The sequence below is a fragment of the Mus caroli genome, unplaced genomic scaffold, assembly GCF_978045245.1.
Source record: "Mus caroli unplaced genomic scaffold, Mus_caroli_1 scaffold_1, whole genome shotgun sequence".
Lineage (NCBI taxonomy): Eukaryota > Metazoa > Chordata > Mammalia > Rodentia > Muridae > Mus > Mus caroli.
Genome location: NW_028227256.1, coordinates 64,084,462 through 64,104,242, shown reverse-complemented (window position 1 = coordinate 64,104,242; position 19,781 = coordinate 64,084,462). Strand labels below are relative to the sequence as shown.

The 19,781-nt window shown below is 39.2% G+C and overlaps 1 protein-coding gene across 1 annotated transcript in view; it reads right to left on the bottom strand.

The window, feature by feature from the left end:
- The window catches only part of Cps1 (carbamoyl-phosphate synthase 1), a 107,142-nt gene that overhangs the window by 65,522 nt on the left and 21,839 nt on the right, over positions 1-19,781 (bottom strand). The window contains exons 5-13 of the mRNA XM_085838147.1: positions 19,653-19,709; positions 16,566-16,658; positions 13,009-13,098; positions 9,216-9,344; positions 8,535-8,641; positions 7,578-7,716; positions 6,509-6,586; positions 4,533-4,631; positions 2,687-2,782 (exon numbers count right to left, since the gene is read on the bottom strand). Coding sequence (XP_085694273.1) covers positions 2,687-2,782; positions 4,533-4,631; positions 6,509-6,586; positions 7,578-7,716; positions 8,535-8,641; positions 9,216-9,344; positions 13,009-13,098; positions 16,566-16,658; positions 19,653-19,709 — 888 coding nt within the window. The remainder of the gene's footprint in view (positions 1-2,686; positions 2,783-4,532; positions 4,632-6,508; positions 6,587-7,577; positions 7,717-8,534; positions 8,642-9,215; positions 9,345-13,008; positions 13,099-16,565; positions 16,659-19,652; positions 19,710-19,781) is intronic.

Genomic DNA, 19,781 nt, shown 5'->3' with positions numbered 1-19,781 from the left:
ACAACAAATCTTTTATTCTCTGGACTGGCTGCAGGGACAGGTTAATAAAAATTAAAGAAAAATAAGCATCTTGCCAAAGGAAGGAAGAAAACACTATAAAACAATGCTAATAACAAAGAAGGGTGAGGTTCCTCAAAATTGTCACCATGAATCCTACACCAGAGACTGTCTAGAGATCTTCTGCTAGACTTGATTGATCTTAAGAGAATGAAACGATCAAAAACAAAAAATGCAAGTGAGCAAGCATACTATGGAATTGGAAGCAACATAGATATTTTTCTCTATATGTCTAGTCTGAGAACAACATGAAGTGTTCATTTACAATGCAACATAATGTGTCTTATTCCTGCTAGAATCACTAAGATCCACCTGCTTGCTGATGGCCATTTTCTCTGGAATTTTAAGCCTGCTACAATGACTTAACAAAGGCCATTATACCAAGTGTCTAAAACTCATCCTTGAAAGCCAAATTTTGCTTTCAAAGAAGCTCTGAATTAAATATAAATACAGCTTGTGCTATTTTAAATCGCATATAGTATAATATTGATTAATTTATTTTGTTTACTAATCCAATGAGAGAGATGCCGATCTTTCAATTGAAGAAAATGAGGTTCAGTGAGGTTAAGCAGGCTACTAGGGGTTACATGCTGACAGTGTACTCTAACCTAAATGTTCCCATTCAAATGCACTTTTCTCGGACTCCAGTAAGAGTCATCAGTCAAGATTTTAAGAAATTATTCAGAATAAGAGTGTTATTATAAACTAAGTGCTGCAAAGATACAGACAGAAACAAGTATATTTTTAATATAGATCACAACTGAAATAAATCGATCTAAACTGAAAACATATCACTAAGAAAGATTTGAAGGAAAGCTCACTTCCGAGGCACCAACAAACTTCAGAATATTGAACATGTTATATGTAGCAAATAGAACATGCTAGTCACTTTTTAATTCATTTAAAAATCCACACCAACCATAGTTCATTTTACATGAACTTTGCCCTGATTCTTTCCATAAATATGGCATACATCATTGTTTTTGATACATTTTTGTTTCAGTTTGTATATTAATCTCCTAATTAATCATATGCCATTGCATAATTTGAATCCTTCAGTTTCAGGAGAAAATAAAACACGCATTATATGAAAGCCTAAACCTTTACAAAATTAGCAAAGACTGTAACTATATACTACTTAAAAATATTCTAAATCCTGAATATAGTTACATGATGTCCTAGTCAAGATAAGCTGTTGAAAATCACTAATTAAAAAGATCCTGAATCAAAATATAATTGAATGTGAATTAATATTTTTAAATGTGTAGGAAATAAAGTGCCTCCATGAATAAATGAGAAGAGATGAGAAGGGAAGGGTTAAGGGGAGGGACAAGGAAAGGGGAAGAAAGAGGAGAAGAGGAGGGAGAGGAGGAAGAGAGAGGGAGGGGAGGGGAGGGAGAAGGGTAAGAGAGGAGAGAGGAAGAGAAAAGGAAAGGGGAGGGGGAAGGGAGGGAGAGGGAAAGGGGTGGAGGAAAGGGGTGGGGAAAAAGAAGAAGAGAGGGGAGGGGAGGGGAGGGGAGGGGAGAGGAGGGGAGGGGAGGGGAGGGAAGAAACTAGGCATCAGGGCAGTATTTTAGCTCTTTTCAACATTTATCAAGGGAAATCTTGGGCCATAGGCAAACTTTATTCAGCTGTTTTCCAATGTCTGCTGTCCTTCTCTCCATCTGACCTCTCTGTGCTGCTGAGTGCTAGCCAGGTCTCTAGTGAATGCCTGAGGCAGGGTTGCAGAGTCAGTGTTTACACCACCTCTGTATGACCTGGTTATCACAAAGATGCTTGTTGGAGACAGATTAATGAGAGAGCAAGATGTCTCTGCAGAAGACTGACTTAATCACAGGAGATAGTTTCTCTGGGTTGGCTTTGTTGGGAACAGTGGGGAACTTGGTGGATTGAAGAACCAAGTTTATCATTCCCAACAAATAAGTCTTCCCACTTGAAAATACAGCCGTATCATCCAGTTTACAAGTCAGCAATAAGTGGATAGGATTCCCTGGGTGACAGGTAATAATTTTGTAAGCTTGAACAAAGGTGTTACTATCCTTGCTTACCCAGGTAGGGCATCCCATATCCACCATAGAAATGACCAAAGTGTCTAAAATAGGATGTGAGCCTAAGGCCCAAACTGCCTCCTTTGCATCAAACATGAGCTTACTTAACAACAGACTCCTAAAGCCGGGCATGGTGGTGCACACCTTTGATCCCAGCACTCAGGAGGCAGAGGCAGGTGGATTTCTGAGTTTGAGGCCAGCCTGGTCTACAAAGTGAGTTCCAGGACAGCCAGGGCTATACAGAGAAACCCTGTCTCGAAAAACCAAAAAAAAAAAAAAAAAACCAAACAAACAAACAAAAAACGAAAAAAAAAAACTGAAACAGTAAAAATTAATTCATGTTTTCAATGTAGAGAGACAACAATGTACATAATCCAACCACTTTGGCAAATGTGCACATTGGAAATAGTTAAAAGTTTTAGTTTGGTTTTGACCCAACTTTTACTACAGAGTTCTACCAATAGCTAAGGAAAATTATTATAGTGACTTTGAAAAGAAGTATCATAAATCTAAATTACAAGATACTAATTAGACTCATTAAGGAGAGCATATTAATCCTAGGAAAGCTCATGCTCTCTCACCTTCATGGCTTTTACAGCTTGAGATCCCGAGTAATCAAATTCACCTGCCTGACCAATGGACAGACCTCCTGATCCTAGGATAAGGACCTTGGAAACCTGTAAATAATAAGAAAGAAACATTACTATCATTTCTCAGTAATGGAAATAAGGTATTCGCAAAAAGGAGAAGAGCCAAACTATGTTGTCTGGGTTTATATAATGATTCCCAGGGGAAAAGACTAACAATTAAAATACTCTCATTCCAGTCTCCTTTCCAAAAATAAATTTAAAAGAAGCTGATATTTGACTTAAGAATATGTAAATACCAAATGCATCTACTCGACAAAAAAATTTGTATATAAATATATTTGCATATAATGTGTATGTTTTGTAAATGCAAAACATTCTTCTAAAATTTATAATATTAAAAAGAGATAAAAGCTTTATCATAGTAACATTTAAGTTTAAATATATGATTTAGGTCTTATACATATTAATCTTTGCCCATTTGCCTTTAGAGGTAAAATAATAAAATTTCATTTACCATATTGAATAGAGATTCATCCATTAAAAAGTAAATAGTTGCCGGGCGTGGTGGCGCACGCCTTTAATCCCAGCACTTGGGAGGCAGAGGCAGGCAGATTTCTGAGTTCGAGGCCAGCCTGGTCTACAAAGTGAGTTCCAGGACAGCCAGGACTATACAGAGAAACCCTGTCTCAAAAAACCAAAAAAAAAAAAAAAAAAAAAAAGTAAATAGTTGATAGAATTTTAAAAAATATTCTATCAATTGTATCTAGTGCAGTGATTCTTAAGTATATGTAAGGTTTACAAAGTGAGATTTGGAATGGGTAATGGAGAAATACCAAATTGTAAAATAAAGGAAATGCTGTTCTTTGGTATGTTGCTATTATTACCCTAGAAGAAGGGAATTTCAGAAGGCAGTATTTTAAGTGAAAATTCCTTATTCTCTGCAACTTGACCAGGTGTGAGTCTCTGTGTGTGTTAATTACCATCTGTTGCAAGATGAAGTTTTGCTGATGAGGGTTGAGAAAAGCGCTAATCTCTGGCTACAAAAATAAGTCACTGGGAAAAGGTTTAGCACTATGTCTATTTAGCAGAATAATCATGGTAGGATATCCTCGAGGTGCTGTGTGATTTGTTTAGACAAAGGTTCTGTGCAGAAAATAGAAGACTGGGAATATTCACCCTAATTGGGATATATATATATATATATATATATATATATATATCATCTCAAAGCTCGAGGATTGTTAGTTTTGCAAGAGGGGCAGAAAGAGTGTAGAAGCCAGAGCAGTGAGTGTCTACAATGAAACAGGGTAGTTGTACGTATGAACTCAGGAAAGTGGTGGCAGCAGACACAAGGCCTATACAAGCTCAGGAGAGACAAAATTCCAGAATTGAAGGAAAAATTAGACATGGAGTCCCACCTTTAGTTGAGAAGCTATTGGGGATTAATTGCTGGGAGGAAAGTCAACCTTCTTGACTGGGGCCATGTGAGTGAATGGCGACACATACAAGAACATACGGGCACCACAAATTGTATTTGGTGCACTTACAAACAATGAGGACACAAACCTAACTGGTAGGAAAGAACGGTGGATCTGGGAGAAATCTGGGAGGTGTGTCTCTATGATTAAAATACATATGAAATGCTCAAAGAATTAATAGAAATATTTAAAATTTTAATGTAAATTTCAATGACTTACCAAGAACAGATAACAGAAAAATATAATGTTGCTGTTCATTTTTCATAGGCATTAATATAATTTACATCACTTTCTTGGAAAGGGCATCAAGTGAGAGAATATGTGACTCACAAACCAAAACCAAGTCCACATCTACTGACCTCGACACGAGATGCCACCAACGCTGGCTTGGGCAGAACTGAGGTAATGGTGGTGCCTTTGCCCTTCTTTATCAGGGAGAAGAAGGAATCAAATAGGTACTAGAAAAGAAAAACAAAACCAGCTAGTTACATACTTCTGGACTTGAGAGGTTTCTAACAACATGGCTGACGCTCAGTTAAGTGGGAGCTTCAGGAGACCTTTGTGTGGTTTGTTTGTTTGTTTGTTTGTTTGTTTTACTGTAAATTCTCTCATGGATATTGGAGGTTTTGTTACTTGGTGATTGTAGTTTGGATTTTGAGTTTGCTCCAGTAACTGAATGTCTACTCTTACAAATTAAGCCAGATAAAAATTTCAGGGAAGACCAGAAAGGACTCAGTAGATGAGGGTTCATTTAGACTGTTACACACACACACACACACACACACACACACACACACACACACACTAAACCTCTGGAGGCCTTCTGGGTTCTATTCACAAGTCCTATAAGATGAGATGTTCCCTTCGGTCAACAAGCATGTCTCACACTGCCTTCTGAGCGTACCAAGTGTTTGGTTCGTTAATTGCATACCATTCATGTGAATCCAATTCTAGCCGAACAAAACTTGAATGGAGAAGTTGGATGCACCTTACAGTTGGAAATACTGCTATTTCTAATTTCTCTTGGCTCTAAAATATAACCCTGAGAGATTATTCTTAAACTTTACCAGTGAGCTTACTTCTGTTGCTTCACTAGACATCTCAAATGTCAACAAAAGTATTCACTTTGCAATTATTTGGCAACCAAAAAAAATAAAAAAATAAATAAAATGGCCAGTCACAGTGCTCAGATTCTATGTAATAATTGCATCTTTTCTAATCTGAGGTGCTAACATGGTCTTGCAGCTAAATTTTAAATTAAAACCAAAATATTTAGCATGAATTACATGAAGATCGTAACCATTTTACTGCTTAGCTTTTCTTAGGTTCATCATGAGTAGTTAAAACCATACTGGATTGACTATTGTGAACTGATATTTCCAAACAATAGGAAGGACCAAAAAAAAAAAAAGAAAAAAAACCTGCAAATATCTAAGACTACTTAGATGGCCAGCACTGCTCCTGAGGAGGCACCTGGATGCAGGAGAGGAGTCACTCCAGACATGCCAGGTTTGTCAGGGTAGAAGTCATTGTGAAATTTGGTGGGATGGGTGTGCTTGAATACTGAACCAAGAGCTGATATAGAAAGAAAGAAAGAAAGAAAGAAAGAAAGAAAGAAAGGAAGGAAGGAAGGAAGGAAGGAAGGAAGGAAGGAAGGAAGGAAGGAAGGAAGAAAGAAAGAAAGAAAGAAAGAAAGAAAGAAAGAAAGAAAGAAAGAAAGAAAGAAAGAAAGAAAGAAAGAAAGAAAGAAAGAAAGAAAGAGAGAAAGAAAGAAAGGAAGAAAGAAGAGAAGAAAGATATCTAGGTTAGAAACACACTGCTCTAAGCATTCCTTTGGGTTCTTATTTTAAAAGTCACATAAATCATGTGACCAAGCAGGCTGCCTTTTCCCCTCCCTGCTGCCCCTTTTCCTGCCCCTGCTGCTGTTTATTCTCCCTCTGTGGATACACATCCAGTTGCCATAGGGATTTTTTTAAACTCACAGATGGGGGATTAAAATTTCATTCCAGTTATGAGATGGAAAGAGCAAGAGGGAATTCATTTGCATAGCACAACAATTGTAAATTTCAGAACTAAATATATTAGAATGATAATGCATAAAAATAGCACCATAGCATTGCTTTGAGCTTCTTAAGGGCTTTCCCCATTTAAATTTAAGAAAAGATTAAAATTTACTCTATGATATTCGTGGGGGAATTTAATACAAAATGCATGGTACCAAAACACACTCCCTGAGAATATTATGTGCCAATTATTTTGGTTTCTTGAGTCTTCACACACAAGCATCTCTGATTTTTTTTTCAAGTATATAACAGACATCATCTGGCTGGCATACCTCAGTGTCTGTTGGCCCCGGGCTGACCTCTGGGTGGAACTGCACAGCGAAGAAAGGTTTGCTCTCATGCATAATCCCCTAAAGAAATAAGAAACAGTGAGAAATTCCTTCTATGACAACAAATGTCAAGTATGGCAATGTATTATTCAGGAGATAATAAAGTTCAAATAGGAAACCAAGTTAAGTGCTTAATAAAGTTCTGGAAAAGTCCCAGTACTATTAAGTAACATGGTTGGAAATATTAAAGATTCACCTGTCTATTTAAGTAAGAATACAAAACAGCCCAACAATGAAACAGCTGGATGAGGGTTCCATAATATAATAATTTTTAAAAAAAGCAATGAATGTGGTCTATAACCTTTGAATCTCTTCTGGGATCTCTTCAAAATAAAACAAAATTCTCATATCCAACATGTAAATGACTTTCCCAAAGTTCTTCTTAGAGGGTACTCTAGTGCTAAGTGAGACTCAAGGACACACCAAGGGCTTCCTTCAAACTGATCTGTATCAACTGACCCCTAATTATGATGGATGTATAAGGTGGATTCTGGAGGGGGGTGCAAGTGCTGGCTCTTAACAAGTCAACTAATTAGAAAGTAAGAGAGCAATTACTTTTTTTAAAGTGACAGGCTGTTTGGGGAGATCACTCTATGGCTTAGAGCATTTGAACTACAAGCAAAAGGACCTGAGTCTAAGTCCCTATCTTCTGTGTAAGAAGCTAAGCAAATCAATGCATGTTCTTATAACCTCAGCATTAAGGAATGGAGCTAGACACTTCCTGAGAGCTTATTTACTGGCAGGACAGCCAAGCCAAAGCTTTCCAGTTCAATGAGTGACCCTGTCATAAGACAGTAATGTGAAGAACAATCCAGGAAGAAACTGGGTGTCCTGCTTGGGGCTCCCCATGTGCACACTTGGGTGCACATACCTGCACAGTAGACATGCACATGCATGTGCACTTGCACACACACGTGCATACCACATAGACATGAGAAAGCAGTACAAAAGAGACCATGAAAAGCCCTTAATTTCTCACTTCCAACTGAACAGGATTGTTGAGAGCATTTACCTCATTTGTTTGATCATTGACATTCACAAACAGTGGTTTCCAGCCAGCAGGGAGTGTGTTGTCCAGAGCATAGCCATGATTCTGAGCAGTTATGAAAGCCTGTCTGTTTGTGATATTCAAAACAGGTTGGTTCTGTCCTCTGGAGAGAGATGCAGAGAAAGAGCAGGGGGAAGGAAAAGTGAAGAGAATGTTAATGTTACTCATAAAGCCAAATTCAGAACTTTCAACTGCGTTTGTGGAAATCACTTTGTGAAAAGAGTCACAGATTGTTAATCCCAATAATTTCAGCCTCCAAAAAGAAAAATAATCAACTCAGGAAGCTTTGTTGAGTCTTAAATATCAGGTCTATTAAACATCTACAATCAGTTTTAGAAAGGCACTCATAACAAAAGGAATTGCATGCTGGCTTAACAGAAAGACAAATAAGCAATGTATTTTAAAGGAGCCACAGTAATTTTAAAACCTGAGGAGAACTGTCAGAGTTAACCAATAGATGACTTCTCAGATCAGAATCCTTCTGAGCTGCACTGTGTGTGGAGGGAGGGAGGGACAGCATCTGGTGTTGAATTGGGGTGGGGGCAAAGAAGTGAATCAGAGGGTATGTTGTTCCCTCAGATCTTGTGACATCCTAGCTCCTTAAATTTTATCAATGTTCTTAAACTAAGCTTAAAATTGGACCAATTTCCCTTGGAATACCATCAGATTGAGTACTATAACTTCAATTCATGTTGTAAGAAGGAAAATAACCTTAAACTATAGCAAAGTTATCGTTAGAGAAGGCTGCCTCTCAGAAATGTAATAAAAGTGGTATCAGGTGGTCAGACAACTGTGAACTACATAATAGGATGGCTGTCCTTTACTCTGCAGAAACGTTATGTAAATTCTCTAAGCCTTTTGTGTTTGGTTACCGGTGGTATTTCAAAGGTAGTCTGACTGCAAACAGTCATAATGCCTTACCTGTTGGCCATGGACATCTTGTAGGATTTGGCACCAGCAGCCAATCCTGTTATTATGTTTCCTGTACTGATTCCAAACAATGGCTCTTTGCGGTCACTCTCCAAAATCTATATCAGGGAAGATCATCAATGCAGTAAGACAGATACTGAAGAACTGTCTCTGAAAGATCAAAAGCTAAAGCACCCCCCACCCCTCATCAGTAAAGAATTTGCAAGTTAGAGTGTAAAAAAAAAAAAAAAAAAAAAAAACACAGTTGGTGCATCTATAGCATTAGAACTCAGTAAAATGTTCTTGCCATTCAAATTAAACTAAATATAGTTTAACATTTTAAAAACCTGAAGGTCTGATAGGTTCTGCATTGAGATGAGGTCTAGGTTGTCATGTTGCAATTGTGAGGGCTACATTATAGGTGAAGCTTAGACTCCAGCCAGGTACTACTTTTAGTGGAGGAAGCCATGACAAGGTTACTCTGCCCTAAAGGAAAGCTACACTTCTTCTAATTAGAGTCCTCACTTGTTTCTCTCTAAAATACCTATGCTAAAATTGCCTCCAAAGTCCTAATATAAGTTCTAAAAATACCTGAATAAATGAAACATAGCTTCTTTAGAATACGGGGTAAATGCCCTTCACACCCTCCCGCCCCTACCCCAGCAGTTACACACAACCCCAGGCTCACTGCACCTTTTTCACATTCTGAATTAGTGGCTGTGCAAGAGCTGGATTCCCAGGTCCCCCAGCAATCAAAAGTCCATCGTACTCCATCTGGGTGAAGTCGTGATTCCAGGGGACCAAATGCACTTCAGCTCCTCGCTGCAAAGGAAATGCAAGAAAGATGAACTAAGCGTCTGTTCTGCTAATGTGTGATTTCGCTCCATCTTCTTTTGATGAACCAGCCCCTAAAAGAAATAAAAGAGTGTTTAAACAAGTAACACTGAATAAAATGTTATGTGAGTGGCCCATTGTGCTTTATATGACATAGGAGGACCAAATGATCAATAAGAAGCAGAGGGGGAAAGGCATTGAAGGTTTCATCATGATAAAACAAGTGGCATATTCCCACTAATGGCTTCAATGGCTAGCCTCCCCAGCACAGGACAGCAAGGCTGTTTACCACCTCAGCAGCTATAGCACAGAGTGGCAAAGAAGAGCCATCTCTGCAAATGTATGACCACATCTAACCCTTTCATTTTCTCCTGTTTTGTCTGACAAAATTTAAGTTTTTTCTTCCTATGTTTTTTTTTCAACCTTTCATATCCTGAGAGAAGAAAGTCAAAATGATTTTCATAAAAGTAAGCAGGAGAGAGAGGTAGCGATCTTGAAGAATAAAATCCCTGTCCTTCTGGCAAGCTTACAAAGTGCCAAAAGTTGCTAGGCAAGGTGCTGGGGAAGAAAGTCATTCATGGCCTGATGCAGCACTGGACATGGTATGCTCCCATGCTGACTGGCTGGGAAGATGTGTCCACTATTGTAATAGTGGCATTAAGGTTATGGGGATAACCAACTTCTTGCTGATTGGATAGGGGGCCGTTTGCACAAGGGAGATTTCATGACTGGCACTATAAACCTGGTCAAAATCTCATGCCTGAGGAGGTCATAGGCCCTAGCAGGGAATTAACTGCTGTTGTTTTCTTAAACAATCGTGATTTCAAATGTGTATGTTTATTCCCATAGCTCTGTGCAGCGCTCAAAACTTTGGTCAGAGAAGTTTCTTTTAGCAGTGAGTAGTATATGAATAGGTAGCAGTGAGTGCAGAGACTCAGTTCTCAAAATGCCACGTATGAATAATATTCAGTGCTCAGCTCTGGATGGATCAGGCATGTCAACCTCCCACCATCTGAGGTTCATGACATTGATGTAAGGGGGCAGGAAAGCATGTAAGAGCTGGCGAATGGAAGGAGACCTGGGAAATGCTGGCTTCTGGACATGGCACAGCTGTTGGACACATCAACTCACAGTAACTGTGGAAGGACAAGCAAGCCAATATTCCAGTACAGATGAAGGGGGACCTCTGAGGCTCCATGTCCATCAGAGAAGCTGTGGGCAAATTGATGAAGAAGAGGAGCTCTCCTTTGGTCTAGCCGCAGGTAGCCATGCTCCAAGGCACAGAAAGACACTCATGGGCACATAGGCACTAACTGGACTGAACTGAATTAATAGCAAAAACAGAATCAAATACAACGAGGACATAACACAGAAGGGAAAGAGGGAGACAAGATTGGAAGCAGGGTTGTGGAGAGAAGATCCTATCAGAATACATCGTGTAAATGCATAGAGCTTTCCAAGAGTGAAACTATTATGAAAGAAAGAAAGAAAGAAAGAAAGAGAGAGAGAGAGAGAGAGAGAGAGAGAGAGAGAGAGAGAGAGAGAGGGAGGGAGGGAGGGAGGGAGGGAGGGAGGAAGGAAGGAAGGAAGGAAGGAAGGAAGGAAGGAAGGAAGGAAGGAAGGAAGGAAGGAAGGAAGGAAGATCATAAAAATAAATGAAGAGTAGATAGAAAATAAAGAAAGTTCCAGTGGAAAAAAATGTTTAATTACTTGGTATGTTTGAAAGTTCCCCTTTGAACTCCTTGAATGGGTTCAAATCTTCATTCCCTGAGATGAGGTTTTGAAGGTTTACTTGGAATATTTTTCCATTAAACATAAATGAGATTGACAAATGACACCATAAGACACTCAGGTACAGTATACAACAGTGACCTCAGTGGACAACCAGAGTGTGAGATCAGTGACCTGGAGCCAGCATTGAAAATTGGCCCAGGCCTGGGCAAAGGGAACTTAGTAGTGACTCTATGATCAATGGCTGTGGAGTGTTCTGAGGAAAGTTCTTTGTGTTTCCTGGCAGCAAACAGGCTCTACCCAACTAGAGCAGTCCCTTAGTTAAAGAGTCCTGTAATTCGTGCAACTAAAAACTAAGCAATTTGAGTTAAAATAGCAAAAATAGGAGTAGACTAGGAAAGGGCCCTTTGTGTATCTGCTACTAAAAGATCCATGAAAAATTTTGCTAATAAAACTGATCATTTAAAATCATTACCCAGAGCTCGTGTCTCTAGCTGCATCTTTAGCAGAAGATGGCCTAGTCGGCCATCATTGGGAAGAAAGGCCCCTTGGTCTTGCAAACTTTCTATGCCCCAGTACAGGAGAAACACCAGGGCCAAGAAGTGGGAGTGAGTGGCTTGTGGAACGGGGGGGGGGGGGGAGGGTATAGGGGACTTTTGGGATAGCATTTGAAATGTAAATGAAGTAAATACCTAATAAAAAATTGGAGGAAAAAAATCATTATTTAAATGTTGCTGATAGTCTCTGACGATGAGAAGATGAGCTGAAGAATTCCCCTGTATCCACACTAGTTTGATATTAAGCAAATATGGGTAAGAATGTGAAAGTATGTTTGTGGTGGATATGTGTGTGCATGACAGAGAGGGACAAAGAGAGAAAGAGAGACAGACACAGAGAGAAAGAGATTGAAAGTGGGAGGGTTATAAAGAGAAACTCTAGCAAAATAATACTTAATAAAATGCTGCTGGAATGTTGTGAAATTCTCCTTAAGGATTTTAAAGTTCAATTTTACTTTGTTTTCTAAGAGATTGCATAAAGCCCTATAGAAGTCTTAAACAATATCAAGACGTAATCCTTGCAAACATAGTTCATCATAAAAGTAGTCCAACAGAGGAACTGTCAGACAAATCCTGACTTTTTTCTATTTCCAAACTTCAATGAAAGTGAATGTAGACTTTCTCAGAATAAGTGATAAGAACAGTCAATCCAGGCTCAAAAGAATAGTACAGGCTCTCTATCGTGTGTGGCTCCTAACTCCTCCCTCGTGTGTGTCTGTGTGTGTGTGTGTGTGTGTGTGTGTGTGTGTGTGTGTGTGTGGTTATGTCCTTAGGTAATGTAGATATAGATTATGTGTGTACATTTATGTATATATACATATATGCATATGTATATGTTTTGCACTGGAATATGTATGAGTAGAGGTTGGAAAAAACGAGAGAGGCCAATGAGGAGGAAATGGGAGGTTCTATGGGGGAATGTGGCGGGGCTAGCGTATATGTGATCTAAAAGTGAAAGGAAGAAACTAGAGGGGAAACAACCAAGTAGAGACGAACAGGGAGCAGGGGGTGGGCAGCAAAAACTGAGCATGCGCCAAATGGCCTTAAGAAAACCCTGTTCTTTGCTAACTAAAAGGATAAAATTAATTAATTAATTAATTAATTAATATAATAACAAATAAATGATTAAAAAGTTCCCATTTCCCATGGGTTTTTGGTTCTTGGGGATTTTTTTTAAAAAAAAAAGACATAGTTGTCTGTGCCCTTTATTTGAACAGGGATATATGTGTCGTCTTGTGGATCAAAGGCAGCAAGAAGTGAAGAGATCCCCAACATTCCCAAATAAGCCTTCTCTCTCCTAAACAAAGGGAATCAAACAATACAACAGCACTACAAACTTCAGCTCTGGGGAACGGATCTCTTACCTTAACTAGCAAGCGGATGACATTGTTTTTTATCCCACAGTCCACAGCTACCACTTTCGTGGGGTTTCCTTTGCCAAACACCTTGACATCCTGCATTTAAAGAAAGAAGACACTGAGAGGAGATTCCAGTGATAAGCACCAGGCCTGGACAGTAAATTCACGGAGGGTGTTTGGTACTTAGATGGGTAACAGATTGATTGTTAACTGCTAGGGAGTGACTGACAGTTAAAAATCAATTTGCGTAAAAAAAGCACAGCAAATAGCACAGACTGTATCTTTTTTTATGAGGAAAAAAAAAACACTTTGCTGTTTTATATAAACTGTTCATTACAGTGATAAGAAAGATCTTTAAGAAGTTGGCTGCTTCCATAGTTAACTACTATCTTCATGTTTTGCCTCATTAGCAATGAAAGTTTCAAATAGTGTTGCCTGATTCAGTGGGAGGCAGACAAGGTAATAGATACATCATGCCTTAAATGCCACTTGATCGTCGAATTGCAGTGCAGATCAGATTGGGTAGCCCTGAGTCACTGGAGAGAGACTGAATGGGTAAAATCAGTAAAAGTCATAAGAACTCACCAGCTAGTATAGACCAACTGGTCCTTTTAGATTAACATAAAGTCGATTGCATTTAAATGATAGATTTCATAAGAGAAGAACCCAGAGCATGTCATAATCATTATCTATGTCTTAAGTACTGCTTGGAGGCAGATCGATTTTCATAAGCATCTACCCAAGAAGCAATTCTCCAGTCATAAAAGAAAAAAGGAACAAAAGAGAGAGGAAGAAGCCTAGAGCACTTGGTGGACACACTGGTCCTGGCTTCAAGAGTGAGCTAGAATACTCTGAATTTACAATGACTCCATGGCTTGCCAACAGTATTAGATGAAAGATGCAGCCTGAATACTTGAAAGAACACTTGCTTTAACTGGAATGTCTACCTCTCCACAAAGCCTTATGCATTCATCATCCTTAGAGTGTGCTTGAGGAAAAGGTATAAAAAGGATGCTGGCTGTTTACTTTCTCCCTTCTGTGACTCTGCTGGAGAGAGAACACTGAATCTAGGGAATTATTTCTGAACTGATCCATTCATGCCATAGGTAACGGCTGGGAGGAGAGGTCTTGTGAAGATCATATGCCCCAGTACAGGGGAATGCCAGGGCCAGGAAGCAGGAATGGGTGGATTGGGGAGCAGGGTCAGGAGAGGGTAGAGGGGGCTTTGGGGATAGCATTTGAAATGCAAATGAAGAAAATATCTAATTTAATAAAAGAAAAAAAAAGTACTTATTTAGTCTTAACCTTGGGCTCCTTTATGTTTTCCTATAAAATAAAACAATGTTATCACCTATTTGTAACTACTTCATATTGCGATGAGATGACAATGAATTAAATGAGCAACATTTCCAAGGCATATAACCAAACAAAACTCATAAAATCTATATAACTTCCTGGTACAAATACACATTTTATCACAGCTGTGATGACATTATTCAATTACAGAGGCATTAACAGGACCAGCTGTTACCACTATGATTTTTTTTCCCTTGGTTTGACATGGATTACAATATAAAGCTGGTGAGATGGCTTAGTAAGTAATGTGCTTGCTGGAAACCCCTAAAGAACTGGGTTCAGTATCCAGACCCCTATAGAAAGGTAAAAGGAGACACCAAAATCTACTATCTTCTGTCCTCCACACACAATCAATACAAACACACAAACACAGGAATGTATGCACAGAGTAATAAGAAGAATTAATTTAATTGCTCATTTCTATTATTCTCCACCTAAACAGACTTTACATTCATCCAGCCATCATCATTGGAAATAGTATCAGACACTCTGAGAACCAAAACCCACAAATGCTGAAAGCCCCTTTTCTAAGACCATGTGATATTTTCACAGAACTTGCACAGTCTAAGTGATTTCTAGCTTACTCACAGTAACTAATAAGACATAAATTGCATGTAAATAGTCATTACGTCGCAATGTATTGTTAAGGAAATGGCAAGGAGAAAAAGAGGTACACGTTTAGTATACTCAAATGGAAATGCAAAGTAGCTGGCAGCTACATTTCAGGAAATGATAAAGGAGATGCAATTTGTTTTTTTGCATGTGACTGAGGAAGGTGGTGAACAGGCACATGTGTGTTCACATAAATATGTGCAAAGGAAGGCTAGATGTCACCATAACTTTTTCGGTAGTTTTGATTCTTATTTAGTTAGATGCACAGATCCGGAGCCTACACATATAGGAAGGGTTAATTACATGTTCTTCCCATGTCAAATGGCAGAAGCTATACAAAACATCACAAGTAGCCAGATGTGTGGATTTGCCTTAGGATTCTGAAAATGAATGGATCATGTAGTGTTTTCAACTGACCTCTTATGGGAACTCTTTATGGAGAATTTCTCTAAGCCAGTGTTCCTGACATTTGGGAAGGTGGGATAGTGATTTTACTATCAGGTGACTAGGTCCTCTGTTCACCTACAATCTGCTGCAAACACGCTGAATGGATTCCCCATTCTTCCCAGTACTGCTCTTCAGACAATGATACGCGGATAGATGAAACACTCTAGATCTCATACGTATCCACTTGACATCTGCCAAATTTATTATTCATATAAGTGAATCCTCTGCTTCTACATATCGACTTATGTATCACTCATTGAACAGACCCAGCTGCCCCAGGTCTCTACTTCTGAACACATGGAGTTATTTCTGCCATAAACAGCTCCATTTCTGTTTATTTATCTATCTATAGGAGCTAGCTTTTTGTCTGTTGGCAACCTGAACACCTCCACTGAGCCTTCAATCAATCATTTTGCTACTGCACCATGCATGCTATTGCCTTGACTCATGAGTATTCCAAGGATAGACATTAGCACAGGATTATGTACATACTGGATGATTTGTCTGCTTCTCTCACCAGACTCCTATGGTCTCTGAGGTCAGAGAGGATAGCACATAAGATTCATTCATACCTTGGTTTAAAAGACGTTCCATCAAGACAAAGAGGCATGGATCTAAAACATGTTCTCTACCTTTGATACATAAAAGCTAAGCACACTTCACTTTGGAGTTACTTAGATGTGGACATTAATTATTTAGCTTAAATATAATACAGTAAGTCTTTTATATAGAGGGTTTTTTTTCCTGCACAAATAACCCTAGACCTTTATTATTTTTGTCTAATCCCATCTCCTATCTCCCATTGGAGGTTTTAGTCCTGCTCAATGCCATGTCTACCTCTAACAGATCTGTGTTTCTATTTGATGTGGTCTAAACCTTAAACAAGCAAAAGAGAGGAGGAGAGCAAAAATTACAGGGGAAAGCCTCTAAACTGAGACCTGAGCCCTCCAAAAATGTCTACAAGAGAAGGCTACTGACTTTTTATGCAAAGACTTGATGGTATAGGTATTTCCTGCCATGGGACCACTTTGCCCCTTTAGCTCTGGTGCTGAACATGACCTCCACCAAGATGAAGATTTTAATATTATAAAACTGGTAGGCTTTGAGTGAATGAAGCAAAACTATAAAGTATGAAAGAAATTTCTCACCTTGGTTGAAACCTCAGCAATCAAATTCTGCTTATTGGGATCCACAAAATCCACAGACTGGCCTTCAAATTCAATCTTCCCAAGCATGGTACCCTATGGAATGAAAATATTTATAAAATGGGAAGTAAGAATGCTGTGCTGACAGGATAAACCCACAGGGACTATGTACGGCTGTTCTGTCATTTGGACATCTTTATAACAACTCATAACCATCATCAGGTCTTCATCTTTTCACATGGAAATGCAAAGTAGCTGGCAGGTACATCTCAGGAAACGATTGAGGAAATATAATTTGTTCTTTTTCATGTGACTGGAGGAAAGTGGTAGACGGGCACATGTGTGTTCACGTAAGTATGTGCATGTATTCATATACAAATGAAAGTTAGATGTCACCTTCAGGGGTCTTCCCTTGGCCTGGAGCTTGCTGGTTATACTAGGCTAGCTGGTTATTCAGCCACAGGGTCTGACTGTCTTCCTTGCTCTGGCATTAGGATTGCAATTATCACCATGTCAGGATGTTTTACATGGGTGCTGGGAGTCAAACTCAGTTCCTCGAAGATACAAGGAAAGCACTTTTACCAACTGAGCTCTCTCCCTAGTCCCACAGGGAGATATTTTGGAGCAAAGGCCATTGTATTTTGTAAGGAAAGTTAGATGGCATCAGAATTCAGGTCACCAGGTTCCAAACTAGTGTACATTAATCAGACACTGGGCCTAAAACTATTACACAGAAGAGATAGGCAAAAAGAATCTGTTGAAAAGAAAATATGAAATCTAGAAACTGCAAAGAAATAAAAAGAACTTATAGAGTTTGATAGTAGATTTGAGCCTCAGAAGGGGTAAATAAAATAAAGTTTAATATATCAGAAATTTGTAGAAGTCGGCATAAAAGTATTTCCCTATGGTAGACATGTTAATATGCAGGTGTCCCAAACTGCCTGATCTGTGAGGGATGTTCAAGGCTCTGCACCGTTTTCACAATAAGCCTTGCTAGACGGACTGTGGCAACATTGTCTTCTTTTATTAGCTGTAGTGTTTGTCAGGAAGTCTACTTTGAACTGCCTTGAAAACTGGCAGCTCTACCTAGGTATAGTGGGGTTTCCCCCACAGTATTATTGTACTGAAGGAAACAAAAGGTTTATTTCCCTTTTAAACGGATTCCTGAGAGAAATCACTATGTGAATGAGGATGGAAAATGCAAGTCCACCGTGGAGGCGTGGTGGATTTCAGTGCTGTTGTTAAAACCAGGGCGCCGAATCAAAGCCTGAGCGAAGCAAACCACCTTTCCCTTCACACTGAAGTACGTGGTGACCTTTCACCTTCACACTGGAGTGCGTGGTGACCTTTCACCTTCACACTGAAGTTCGTGGTGACCTTTCACCTTCACACTGGAGTACGTGGTGATCTCTACCTACATTGTAAATCCAAGTTACATCATCCTATAGCTATGCATCCCAAATTTTGAAACTTGTTTTTCTCCTTTCTCTTAAGGCATGCTGTGTGAGATGCAATTTGCGTTTTCAATCTATGAGGAACAGAAGCAAAAGCTAAAATACACATTTTTATTATGAGCCAATATCAGCCATAAACAGACATAACTGGTCATGCTGCTGTGTGCCCTATGATATTCAGTCCCTATGAAAAAGCAGAGTTCATCTGAGGCCAGCAGGTGACAGAGAAGGCACAGTGCAGACTTGGAAAGAGTTTTCACAAGTCTTCCCGCCTGGCTACATTCTATCCAGCCTGCTACTTATGCAGCCTGAATTGCATTCTCCACTTGTACTCCCTTCAGGTCACAGATGCTACACCATTGCTTATCATTCCTATACTCTGTTCTGCTAAGGTAACACAGGAATCTACTTCGCATACATAACCTTAGTAAAGTCTCTTCCCAGGCCGATCATAGACAGGGTAAGGTAAGCAGACACACAGAAGCATGAGCTGTCACTGCCCTCTAGCCACAGATGCAGCCACCCTCTCCTGGTGAACCCCATCCCTCCTCTATGCAGACAGCCTGTGCCAATACACCTGCCTTTAATAGCCTTGGGGTGCTTGTTCCAGGAAGTACTCAAATCCATGGCTCTCAGGTTCCTCACATAAAATGGTATCCTATGTTCATCGCACCTACATCTGTCTATGACTTTAAATCATACAGTGGTTAATATAATGCAAGTATGATGGGAGGAGCTACCACCCTGTATTTGAGGGAGAAACAAAATGGTCTTAGATTTTTTTAATGCACCTTTTTAATAGTTTGTGGAAAACATACAGGGGCAGAGGACTAACTATATTCTAACAAGGAATTCACAACTGGTTTCCTGGAAGGATCTGTGTCAGCATATACTACAGAATTACATGGTTTCCTTTTTAATGTATTAAAATTTGGTGAGAAAACTCAGTTGCCTTTGGGGAAATTTTTGAACACTAGTGAGGAATTGTTTCTTTCTGGTCTGGGCTATGAAGATGCATGTAGCAAATATTAGCACAAAGAAGGGAACAGGTGGTGATGACAATCTCAGATGGGAGGTCAGATGTTGTAGTCATCAGACAGAACAGCAAGGATAATTTTGCTTTGAGTCATTTATTAATACAGTCTTAGAAAAGACTCTCTAAATAAGGTAACCCAAACTCATAATATAAAACTGACCACTAATTCTTCCAGGGTACCCAAGTAAACAACAGCACCAATGTTGTGAAATTTCTGATCTGCATTCTTTAGCATGGAGGATTCTGGTTAGGTCTAATTGTTAGATGTGTTGTAAATACTTCCTCTACTTGTTCCACTAGCTCAGTCTCCCTCTGTCACGTGAACAGAGAGATAACTAACGCCTTGCCTTGTTGTCATAATCAACACATAGTAGGCACTCAATAAATTCCTGCCAGATAAGTTGGTCTCAGGTCCACCCATCTGCAAACATCATAATTAAGTAAGCAGTCCTGGAAATTACATCAGAAAAGTAAAGGAATGTGACATAGAATTGAACAGAGAGAGCTAGCCAGATTTTCTCCCTTGTGTATCAGAGAGTCCTTCACGCTCTGGAGGGAAATGAGAGGAGACATAGATTCAGCCAAAGATGATGATCATACCTTATCCCGAATTATTTTAGTCAGCATTCTTGTATCCACTCCATAAATTGCAGGGACCTGTAAAAAAAAAAAAAAAAAAAAGTCGCAGTGACAGTGAAAGGAGAGGAGATTAGAGCCAGCATATTGTTT